The following is a 12,789-nucleotide window of genomic DNA, read 5'->3' as shown; positions in this document are numbered from 1 at the left end:
AGAACTACATCACAAGCTGCTTGGCTGCTTTGCAAGCCACTGAGCAATTCATTGGTGTTTAGTAAACCTTAATTCTCTTATCTTGAGCTAGTGCCCCTTGGACACAGTTGGCAAGTTAGTCTGAGGTCCAGTTCTGAAATAAATTTTATTCGTATAACCTGTATACTATTCTAAAACTTCACAAATATATCAGTTGATTTTGTTTGTTTGTTTGTTTACCAAATTAGTGCTCCTAAGACCTTTGTGTTTTATGGACCCATCTTTCAGTTTATTGGTTTGTATAATATGTACATCTGTAAGCAATTGATTAATTGAAAGGAATACATATTCCGGTTGGTATCATTTTCTTTGGACTCCAGTTCCTAACTGTTCTCTTTACTTTGTCATTCATGCATACATTCATGAATGTTTGAAGCTTTTGAGTTCCTACTATGTGTCAGGTATTATTAGACATGGGAAATAAAAAGGGAAATGGAGCTAAGATTTATTGATACAACAGGTGCATTGCCAAGTCCTTTTTATGCATTATTTAGTGCTCATAATACAGTTTTGGAAATAAATATTACTATTTCCGTTTCACAGAAGAGGAAATTGAGGTAACTTAGCCGACGTTAGTCATATGGGACAAAGGAGGAAAGGCATGATATGTAGAGGCAACAGGAGCAAAACTACACGCTCGGGGGTGTAAAGGAGTTTGGCAGGGCCAGGAGCTGCAGGCAGTCTGGTCTTGCTGGCGTAAAGCTGCAGGCAGTTGGGGAGATGGAGCCCCGCCTTGGAAAGGGGAGCCGGAGCTAAAGAATTTGAGCCATTTTGTAGGTAATGGAGAGCTACCAGAGAGTCATTAGTTGGGGTATGCCATGGTCAGATTTGTGTGTAACAAAGATAGCCCCGGGGCCAATGTGATACTGTGCTTCTGGGGGCTGCAGAGGCGGGATGGTGGTGTGGGAGTTGAAGGGGGGAGAGGGGAGCGGGACATTGGAAGACTACTTACTTGGGCATCTGTTGCTGTAATCCCGGTGAAACTTAAGGGCTTAAACTAGGCAGTAGCTGGGACTTTAGATAGGAGGGCACTGTAGGAGAGAGTGGGCAAATTGGATGCATGAGTGAGTGGGAGTTGGTGAAGGGCCAGGTTAAGGTAAAGATGAGCGGCTTCCTTGATGGAGTGGTTGATTTTTTTCTTTGAGAAAGGAATGCAGGTTGGAGGTGGGAGAAAAGCAGAGTTAGTAGATTTGTTGAATTTGAGCTCTTTATAAAACATTTAGGTGGTGCTGTCTAGTACACAGCAGGGTGTATGTGGTCTTTAAATCTATTTTCATCTCTATAGGTCATCCATTTGATTATGTATTATCTATCTCTTCCTACAACTAAAGATTTGAAGCTAACTTATTTCTTCCCTTTGTCTAGGACCAGCCAAGTTCATTAGATTTCTGTCTCTCATTTAGATGCCAAAGGAAGTAGAGTTGTGAATCGATGCACACTCTTCTCTAATATGGGAAATCTGTAAACTTGATTGTTTTCTGAAGCATCGATGTGAATGAATTGGTTAGTGAAATAGCTTTTCACGTGTTATGTGCAAAATGGCCAATTCAACAGCTAGGTAAAATAGCCCCTTCTTCGGAGGTTAATACATTTGCCCGCTTTACCGACTCAAAGGTATCACCATTATTCACGGACAGTTAAACTTTCCACTTTATTAGTATTTGCCAAGGGAAGGCATTCTTATACTAGCAGGGAGGTAGCCATAGGAGCATTAAAGAAACACAACAAAAATCTAAATAATGTTGACAAAACCTTTATTAAGTTACTAAAAACTTTTCTACCACTGTGCACATAATGTAAACTATTTTATAGTGATGCTTTTTTTCCTTACATCTGACTTTGAGAGGTCAGAGGTAGTTGGATGATTAGACAAAATGGAAAGAAGCAAAAATAAGGAGGATGAAAGGGAAAGGAAGTTATGTGAAAGTTAGCAAAAGTTATAGACCAGTTTGAATTTGAGGCTTTGAACTATAATTTTCACCTCTTTTGATGGGATTGAGCAACAGTGAAGATTAGGACTTGAGATCTTATTTCTGACGCCTCATGGTATGTGTTTGTGCCCCTCGGTCCTCTTGGAGGTTCTAGTTTTTTCTGATATTTAATTTACTTTGCATCTCAAATCACAATTGTGTTTCCCTGGCTTTTTCCTCCTTTCTTGCTCGTCTCATTTCTTTCCTAGTACAGTGATTTTCAATTTTTTTTTTCTTTGCTGATCAGTGGGACCCATCATCAAAGGAAATATTAATGGGCCTGTTCTGTATTGTGTCCGTCAGATAAGACCTGAACTGCTCTGCCTGGAGAAGGAAGGCAGAACTCTGCCCTTGGCCTCCCCACCCAGCCCTTTCTTGGGGGAGGGGGGGAAAGACTTTCTGTGAAACCTGAGCCTCAGAAGAACCATAGGTAAAAACCATTGTACAATGGCCATCATCAAAAAATCTAGAAACAATAAATGCTGGAGAGGGTGTGGAGAAAAGGGAACCCTCTTGCGCTGCTGGTGGGAATGTGAATTGGTACAGCCACTATGGAGAACAGTATGGAGGTTCCTTAAAAAATTACAAATAGTACTACCATATGACCCAGCAATCCCACTACTGGGCATATACCCTGAGAAAACCATAATTCAAAAAGAGTCATGTACCACAATGTTCATTGCAGCTCAATTTACAATAGCCAGGAGATGGAAGCAACCTAAGTGTCCATCATCAGATGAATGGATAAAGAAGATGTGGCACATATATACAATGGAATGTTACTCAGCCATAAAAAGAAATGAAATTGAGTTATTTGTAGTGAGGTGGATGGACCTAGAGTCTGTCATACAGAGTGAAGTAAGTCAGAAAGAGAAAGACAAATACTGTATGCTAACACATATATATGGAATCTAAGAAAAAAAAATGTCATGAAGTACCTAGGGGTAAGACGGGAATAAAGACACAGACCTACTAGAGAATGGACTTGAGGATATGGGGAGGGGGAAGGGTAAGCTGGGACAAAGTGGGAGAGTGGCATGGACATACATACACTACCAAACATAAAATAGATAGCTAGTGGGAAGCAGCCGCATAGCACAGGGAGATCAGCTCGGTGCTTTGTGACCACCTACAGGGGTGGGATAGGGAGGGTGGGAGGGAGGGAGACGCAAGAGGGAGGAGATATGGGGATATATGTATATGTATAATTGATTCACTTTGTTATAAAGCAGAAACTAACACACCATTGTGAAGCAATTATACTCCAATAAAGATGTAAAAAAAATAACAATAATAAACGCTTTACGTGTTAATATTAAAAACAAACCATTGTACAGCTGCTCAGCTGTAGTGTTTTGCTTAATGATTTCTGGCTCTTAGTTAGTAGTATGTGGAATGGTGGGAGCTGTTTAGGTGTTGATTTTATTGAACTGGATGACAAATTTAAAGAGGGTTTAATTCTCCTCTTAAAATGTTCCAGACCAGGTGATGTTTTCTCATCTTTAAATTTGAAGTGTTATTTCTGTATTATTTTCCTGTGCATTTAAATTCTGTGTCTAGAAAAGCAGCTCTTCACTTGTGTTTTGGTTTAATTTTATTCGTTTTATTTTGGCATAACTAGTCTTTGCAGGCAAAGAACTTTTTCATTTAAAGCAAACAAGTGAAAAAAGCCAACAAAATTATAGAGCCAAAAGAATGGATAATTTTGAAGTTGAGAGTTAACAGACCGAATTATATGTTTTGGCCACGTACTGTCTGAGCATATATAATAATTCCCTTGGTACGGCTCTGGTGGCAGAGGATTGAGGTAAATGAGGGTGAACTGAGGCTGGGTGAAGGGAACAGTAGCTACTTACGGTTGGAATTCATCTGGGGAAGGTGTACTTGTTGAACACCTTGAGGCCAGTGGCAAAGATGGGAAGCAGGGGAAGCCCTCTCTGTGAGTCATGTAGAGTCCCATTTGCCCAGTGTAGATGGTTTTGAGTGGGTGGGGATGGAGCTTGGACAGGATGTCCAAACAAGGGTTCTCTCCGTGTGAGTCATGTCCTGCGATTCACATCTGCTCCCTTACTAGCGCTACATGGCTTTGCTAGCTTTCACAATGACTGATCAAATGGAAATGTAGCAAGAATGTTTCCCAATCTTTAGAAAGCTCTCAAAAATACAATCAGCAGTTATGCCTTCTTCACAGTAACTGAGACTCAAAGATACTTCTCTTCTTTCCATTGTTCACCTCATTTCCTTCAGGCTCAGGGGTCAGATGTCTCTTCTCTTTAAGGCAAATTCCTCCTGTCTCCTCTGTTCTTAACCTTTTCGCTGTTTCTCTATCTACTAGAAACTTCTTCAGAGCCTATAAGCTGGAAAATATTTTTAAAGTGTGTGTTTTCTTTTACGTATTTAAAAAAAAAAGCCTGTTTGTAAAATGGGAGTTCACAGAGACGCTCTGCCTCTCAGCTCACTCTTTAGTGTCCTCCAATCAGGCTTTTACCGCCACCAAAGACCTCCTAGTTGCCAAACCCAGTGGACCCTTTTCCATCTTCCCGCTTACTTGATTGCCCTATGGTTCGGGCGCTGCCTGTTCTTCCTTTCCTTGGAACATTTTTCTCCTTTGTCTCCCATTCCATCACCTTCTTTGGATTTTCTTTTTGCCTTCGGGAGGCTGTGTAGAGCCCACGGTTAAGAGCCCACAGTCCCATGGCCTGTGTTCAGGTGCCGGCTCTGCTACTTGCTTGGGTCACCTGGGTGATTCGCCAAACCTTTCTAAGCCAGTGTGTTTCTTTGTCTGGAAAATGGGGTTTCACTGAGGTGGTCCATGTGAAGCTCTGAGCTCATTGCCGCCCTTAGCTGATATTAGCTGCCATTCCGATTGTAGGTGACCTTCCCTCCTCCAGCTCTTCTTTCCATTCCATTAATATTGCCTTTCGTGAAGCCTCCTCCCACAGCTCTAGTTATCACTTATGTGCCCCAGTAACTGACAAGCCTGCTTCTCTTTCAGTATGTGGAGAAGTGCAAAACCAGCCATCCTGTTCCTTATCCAAAAAATGAATCATCCTCAGTGGTTTCCTTCTGCCTTGGCCCTGTTCCTGTCTGCCTTTTCCTTTCCATTTCCACTGCTCCTGACTTAGATCAGGTCCCTTTTATCCTTCTTATGTTTAGTAGTTTTTAAAACAGTCTTTCTGTCTCCACACGTGCACAGTTCTGTCCTTTTGTCTCCACTGCTGCCCTAGTGATATTACTGTGCAGAGTTGACCTTGTTCCTTGCCTGCTTGCTTAAACGCCCTCCAAGGGCTTCTTTTGCCAGCGGGGTGAAGGCTGCTCTTCTCAGCCTGGCTTCCAGCTGTCCTCGCTCCCCACTGTGACCTTTCCCTTGTTTTTCTATCCAATCTTACTGCTTGCTCTAGTCTGTTGAAATACTTAACCCTTTGTCCAAAGCACCACATTGTTTCCTTCTTCCATGTTTTTAATCCGTACTGAAATCGCTGCCTGCCCTTTTCTACTTTGCTGAGCCAGCCTGGCAAAATTACAGGCAACTTTCAAGACATTTTGGGGAAGTTTCTCTGATTTCTTTTCTTTCCACTCCTCCTGTCTCAGTCCCTCCTTTATGTGCTCATATTACCCTGAGGAAACCTCTGTGTGTATATACTCTACTGCGCTTGATTACTTACATGCCTGTCATTTTCTCCTGACTTAAGAGATCTTGACTTTTTCCTAGTGATTAGTACAATACTTGGCAGTGGAAGGCATTCAGAAAATGGCTGTTGAGTGAATAGATAAGCAGACAGGTGAGCTAAGTCATTCAAGTTCTCACAGTGAGAGAACCCATGGTATTTGTTCATGTTTATGATGATACTGATGGTGTCTTCCTCATCAATCTGAAGTGGTCTTACTAAACAGAGAGGAACTGCAGTTTGCCTTGAGAGAAATAACTTTCCTAACCCATACCAATTTTGAAGGGCCATCTCCTCAAATCTTACCAGTTTCTCTCCCAACCTATTGCTCCTTTTAATTATGTTGAGCCATTTGAAGCTGCCGGTATTCAACCATTCACTTTCCTATGGTCAAGCTATAGAACAAATGGCAGGGAGTTTATTGGCCCTTATTGCATCTGTGCTTTTTAGATAGGGTGGAAATGGAGACTAGCCTGGCTTTGGGTGGATTTCTCAAAGGGTTCTGAACCCACTTCTAATGTGGGGTGTGGTTTCCACACACCAACAAGCAGTTCTCCTGTACCAGATGGGTGTCTTGCTATTCAACTCAGTTCTGCCATTGTCTGCTGCAGATAGCATCAGCTCAGCCCACAGGTTGAGGGCTCAGTTCTGCAAGACCACCCCTCTTCATACTCCCACCCCCATTTCAGACGCCAGTTGCAAGGCCAGATTGTCACCTCTGATTCTGACTGACTGGCTATAGATCGGAGTTTCCAGTGACCCCATCATTGGCTCACAGAACTCAGAGAAACATTTTACTTACTAGATCACTGGTTTATTATAAAAGGACACAACTCAGGATCAGCCAGATGGAAGAGATGCGTAGGGCAAGGTGTGTGGGAAGGGGCAGGGAGCTTCGGGGCCCACTCCGAGTGAGCCACTGTCCCTACAACGCCATGTGTTCACCAGCCTGGAAGCTCTCCAAACCGTGTCCTTTTGGATTTAATGGAGGCTTCATTACACAGGCATGATTGATTAAATCATTGGCCATTGGTGATTGAACTCGATCTCCAGCCCCTCTCTCTTCCCTGAGGTGGGGTTGTGGGTGTGGGACTGAAAGTTCCAACCCTCTAATCACATGGTTGTTTCCCCTGGCAAGCAGCCCCCAAGCCCCCATCCTTAGCTGCTTCCCAAAAGTCACCTCATTAACAGAGTCAGGTGTGATTGAAGGGGGTTTGCTATGAATGTCAAGCTCTTATCATTATGAAATTTATCACTCTTATCATCTGGGAATTCCAAGGGTTTTAGGAGGTCTGTGCAGGAAATGGGGACAAAGACCAAATATATATGTTTCTTATTATAAATCACAGTATCGCATTTTCCCACTTAGTAGAATGAAGAGCTCTGGCTTAGTTTCATGACCTCCCCATGAGATAAGTGAGGCTTCCCTGCCCCTCCTTTTCCTACTTGGCCACAATCTTTTGTTTGGCTGTGGGCGTGTGGGGGGGGTGGCTTGAGGGGATGAAAGCTGCTACCAGTCAACACTCTGGGGCTGGGAGATGAAACTGGGAAAAAACACCTCTTTTCTTGGATTGTATGCTTTTGGCCACATAATTACAACACTAAGGTTTTCCTGTAGGTTCTCTCAAGGCTGACTCTGTTCAGAGGAAAGAAGAGTCTTTCTTCTTTCCTTGAACAAGAGGAGACTATTGTTAAAGAAAAAATTATTCTCGTACTTGTTAAATGGTAAAGAAGACTTTCAAAACTACTGCAGTAAAGGTCATGCCTATTGCAATGGAAGAGAAGAGATTGGGTTCAAGTCCAAGTATAGCAAAGGCAGCTGGGAACTTACAACCAGTGAGCAGGATGAAGGGGGTCAGTGGATGGAAAGTTACTAAGAGGAGACATTAAGGGTAGAGGGATTCTTGCTGAACTGGCCTAATAGGATTCTTGCTTAAGGCAGCCCATGGATTTATACATCAAAGATGGAGGATGAGGAACTTGAACAGATATTAAGGTTTGCGGGATTCTCTGTAAACTGACTTTAGCAGGATTCGTGCTACAACTGGGCTTGGCAGGCTAGAGACCAGTCCTAGTCAAAAAGTGTGCTCTGAGGAGCCTGTCTGAAGTTTGGTCAAGGAGAGAGTCTGTCTCCTGGAGCCCTGAGTGCTACTTTTTCAGGAGGCGGAATGCAGTGCCACTGAAGAGAGGTCTCAGAGCTGACCTCTGGTGCTTTGTCCCATGCAAGTTCTTCCCCATGGATTTGTCTCTCTGTTGTCTTTTTTTTTTTTTTAATGTGGTTGGTGTTAAGATACTGTAGGCAAATGCAGCAGTTGGATGTTAAGGTGGAAGAGAAATTTTTTTCCTTGTAGGTGATTGTGCTTCCTTGCATTCATAATAAAACAGAAGTGATCGTAAACCAGACAAGTCTTCTCAGTCCCCAACCCTTATAGCTGTTTATTTCTCAGTTTTGGATGGAACCTTGACAGGAGTTGTGAGGTACTTCAGGAACATTTATTGGTAAAAATAAATCCTGGGAGCCTCCCTTTATCATAAGATAAAAATTTATGGCTCAGTATTAATAAAGCTTTCTGATTCTAAAGATCTATTGATATTACAAACAGTTTTTGGAGGTATTAAAATATTTGGATGATTAAAAGTACTAGATATGATAACATAAAATAAGAACTCTTACAAACAGTATCTTCTAATATATCTTTAAAAGTTCTAAATTCAGAAGTTTGTATTCTTCTGGCACATGAACTACTGAAAATCTTTTCAGGTTTTGCCAGGTTATCTTAAAATCCCTAAATAAGTATAAGGAAACAGGACTAGATTTATTAAGAGCATTGCTTAGAGTTCAGTGCCTAGGGTAAGGCCTCAAGTTTTTTTTTTTTTTTTTTAACATCTTTATTGGAGTATAATTGCTTTACAATGGTGTGTTTGTTTCTGCCTTATAACAAAGTGAGTCAGCTATACATATACATATATCCCCATATCTCCTCCCTCTTGCGTCTCCCTCCCTCCCATCCTCCCTATCCCACCCATGTAGGTGGTCACAAAGCACCAAGCTGATCTCCCTGTGCTATGCGGCTGCTTCCCACTAGATAGCTGTTTTACATTTGGTAGTGTATATATGTCCATGCCACTCTCTCACTTCGTCCCAGCTTACCCTTCCCCCTCTCTGTATCCTGAAGTCCATTCTCTAGTAGGTCTGCATCTTTATTCCCGTCTTGCCCCTTGGTTCTTCATGACCACTTTTTTTTTTTTTTTTTAAGATTCCATATATATGTGCTAGCATACCGTATTTGTTTTTCTCTTTCTGACTTACTTCACTCTGTATGACAGACTCTAGGTCCATCCACCTCACTACAAATAACTCAATTTTGTTTCTTTTTATGGCTGAGTAATATTCCATTGTATATATGTGCCACAAAAGGCCTCAAGTTTTAATGCAGGCTCAGCATGCTCCCAGATCAAAGTGGCTAGAGACTTAACGGGGATGAAGCCTGCAAGGAAGTGCCCTCCGTGAACCAGGAGGTGCTGGTGGAGCTTGATCACTGGGGCGATGCCTGAAGGAAGAGGGCCTTGGAAGCCAGCCTTCCCGCTAATGGTATCGCAGGTGGGCCAGGAGAGCTCGTGCACTGAATTGGTGCACTGCTAATCCACATTGTAATGGTCTGTTTCCCATTTCAGATGGGGTTATATTGATATATCTTATCAAATGATAAGTTTATGTAAAGTCTGAACATGAAACAGAGCAAGCAGCTTACTGTTTATGTTTATCGTAGTAGTCATGCTGTGAATAATATTGCTGTTTTCCCTGTGTCAGGCGCTCAGAGGCACTGTGACTGACTTCCCTGGATTTGATGAGCGGGCCGATGCAGAAACTCTTCGGAAGGCCATGAAAGGCCTGGGTAAATTCAGCCTTCTTTTTGTTCTAAAAAAAAATGTGACATTTGTTTTTCTGAACAAAAAAGTCATTGTTTTACAGTAAGATTAACTTTAGAATATTTTGAGCTGAACATGTATAGAGAGAAACATTAAAGGAACAAAAAAAATGACTGACCACCCCTAGTATTTAGTCTCTAGAACCAAACAGGAGTTAAATTCAGCCTCTTTGTTTTTTTAGCTTTTCAGCTTTACCCATACGGTAGCTGACTGAGTAGATAAACAGACATTCCTGAGGGTGATCAGCTGTGCAGCCTTTTGCTCTCAGTGTCCAATCAGATATCCAGTTCTATCAGTTTCTTACATCCCACTGTCTTCACTTTCTCAGCTTTCCTTTTTTGCAGTTTAAAAACCTCTCTTCTTGAGGACTTCCACATATAATTAATCCTCCTGTCCTCAGGCTCCTTCTGTACCAGTGTCCATGTGAAGGGATTCATCTTCCTCAAACTTGGCTCTGACCCCATCACTCTCCATTCTGAACATCTTGTGAGATTTCCTGTTGTAGCAGGATCGGGTGCAGGCTTTCTGGCCTTGTAAGGCCTTCCCTGGTATTCCAGCCCACCTTGTCGGTCTCAGCGCACATTACTGCCTGATGTGTCCTCTGATCCATCCATGCCAGGTGATCTGCTACTCAGGAAAGCTCTGTATTTTCCTACTGTTGAGCTTTTCCTGGATTCTAAAAGCCTGTCTTTCTTCCTTACATCACTGCCTGTCAAAATCTTTTCATCCTTCAACACTGTTTTGGGTGGGTGTCACCTTCTCCATGAAGCTTTTCCCAAAACTGTCTTCCGCTGCCTTTCAGCTACGAGAACCTCCTCTGAACCCCATTTAACACCTGGACCTCTCCTGAGGCCCTTGTCACATTCTGCCTTACCTCACACAAAAAAATTTGTATTTTTTACCCTAAATTGTTCATAACTTGAAACCAGGGTCTATATCTTTTCTCCTTTCTCAACCCCCTGGAACACCCAACACATCATGCCTTGTGAAGAGCTGTTATTTGAGTAATTATTTGTTGCAAGAAAAGCTAGGTGCACTCAGTTTTTAAAAAGTCAGGAGAATTTTTGCGTCTCCTTCACAATGTGTAGGGGTAGTACGTATTGTTGGAAACAATAACATTTTGATATTGTAAATTTTATAGTTTAATAAATTATTTAATAAAATATATTTTATGAGGCAAGGAATTAAAGTGACTGGGGAGCTGGTTACAAAGGTTATTGAGAGAGTGGGCATGTGGGAGCCTGGATGTAATGGTTGGAACATAATTGCAGGCACCGATGAGGAGAGCATCCTGACTCTGCTGACATCCCGCAGTAATGCTCAGCGCCAGGAGATCGCTATGGCTTTTAAAACTCTATTTGGCAGGGTAAGACTGTACTTCATCCCAAGGTGGAATGTGAGAGCAGCTTTCTCTTTTAAGACTAGTTTGAAATCTACTAATATTCTTTTGTAAATATCATTAATCTTATGATTCTGACTTTTCCTCCTTTTTTCTTTTCTAGTTTGTTTCTTAGTTATCAGCTGTTGGTTAAAATGCTCACTCAACTTATCCTCATATGACTGTTTTTCCTCACTTGACACTGTATAGGTGCTGAAAGATCCCAGTGGGGATAACTGCCGTTCTTTCCTTCTGTGTTTCCCACTCAGGATTGTTGTATTATTTTCCAGGTGTAAACCTGTATTGCAATATGTTTTGCTCTGACACAGTCACAGTCTTGGTTCCTTTTGGAGTGATATTTTAATAAATGAGTTTTTAATTCATTGATTTAAATGTTCTTATTTGATTAACAATTCAAAGTAAAAATTAAATTTGTCACTAAATGAATTAGTACAGACATGAAAAACTTAAATGTAGTTTTATTCTGAAAATTTTTGTTCATTATTTCGAGAAACAAATGCAAAGAAAAAAAAAGCATGTATTTTAAACACAAATTCTAGTTGCCTGTGTGCTGAAACTGAAATGGATGAGAAATACTGCTTTTATCTTTATAATTATGCAAGTTCCCCATAATAGCAGCTGTCCTGCAGTAGTCAGGGGCATAGTAATGAACATAATCTATTATGTATGTATTAGAATATTACTAGATATGGAGAGAAAAGAAAACATTGTTTTGTTTAGGTATGATAGGCCAAATTTTGTCCTTTGTAAAAATACATTATGATATTTTGGGGAAATTATTTTTTTGAGATAGACATGTTTCTCGGAAGAGTATTTTTAAAATATTTTAGGCTTATTTTAAAATATTTTAAGATAAATATTTTTTATAAAAAGCATTCATTTTTTAAAAACTCTGAGATTAAGAAAAACATCTTAAAAACAAGTACCTTGACACATGAGTGGCTTTGCTTTAGCTTAAGGTCAGATGTCAAAAGTACATTATTAAAAGCCACAGGGTGTTGTTTAGCTCATGTGTCTTCTACTTGGAGATAGCAGTGTAAAGAATTCATTAGAGCAAAGGGCTATCGTTCATATTTAAGAACCTCCTTAAAATTTCTGCATGGTTAACCAATTTATATTTTCTGTGAGTTAGGACCTTCTGGATGACCTGAAATCAGAACTGACTGGAAAATTTGAAAAATTAATTGTGGCTCTGATGAAACCCTCTCAGCTTTACGATGCCTATGAACTGAAGCATGCTCTTAAGGTGAAAGGATGAATGCGAGGAATATTCCTGTCATGTGTATAATATTATTTTGTGTTGGTAATTACTATATGGTATTTTTATTTTTATTTATTTATTTTTATTTAATTTATTTTTTATTTTTTTGGAACATATAAATCATCACATCAGTCTATTACAGTCATTAACATGACAATTAGCTGTTTTAACAACTATTTCTTTTTTTTTAATTTTATTTAATTTTTTTTATACAGCAGGTTATGGTATTTTTATATTAAAACAAATTGAATTATTTCACTGAGGGTTTCTTGAAGGACAAAACTGCATAGGAGGCAATAAGAAAAGGAGAGAGGAAATGACAAGTGTGTCATTTAGTCTTTTTGTATAGTTAACTCAGTAGTAGTGGGTTTTTAAAATTTTAGTGTATTTTACAGCCTTTTGTACTTTATTTTCATGCTTGTTTTCTAATTTTGAGATTTTTTTTTTTGTTTGTGTTTTTTTTGTTGTTTTTTTTTTTGGCGGTACGCGGGCCTCTCACTGTTGTGGCCTCTCCCATTGCGG

The 12,789-nt window shown here is 40.5% G+C and overlaps 1 protein-coding gene across 1 annotated transcript in view; it reads left to right on the top strand.

Moving 5' to 3' along the window:
• Positions 1-12,789, top strand: part of ANXA5 (annexin A5) — a 31,629-nt gene that overhangs the window by 4,269 nt on the left and 14,571 nt on the right. The window contains exons 3-5 of the mRNA XM_027103623.1: positions 9,489-9,573; positions 10,879-10,973; positions 12,139-12,252. Coding sequence (XP_026959424.1) covers positions 9,489-9,573; positions 10,879-10,973; positions 12,139-12,252 — 294 coding nt within the window. The remainder of the gene's footprint in view (positions 1-9,488; positions 9,574-10,878; positions 10,974-12,138; positions 12,253-12,789) is intronic.

Source organism: Aethalodelphis obliquidens, unplaced genomic scaffold (assembly GCF_003676395.1).
Source record: "Aethalodelphis obliquidens isolate GAN/ISIS:26980383/991018 unplaced genomic scaffold, ASM367639v1 scaffold6, whole genome shotgun sequence".
NCBI classification, from domain to species: Eukaryota; Metazoa; Chordata; class Mammalia; order Artiodactyla; family Delphinidae; genus Aethalodelphis; species Aethalodelphis obliquidens.
Note: the sequence above shows the minus strand (reverse complement) of the source record. Positions and strands in the feature narration are given on the sequence as shown.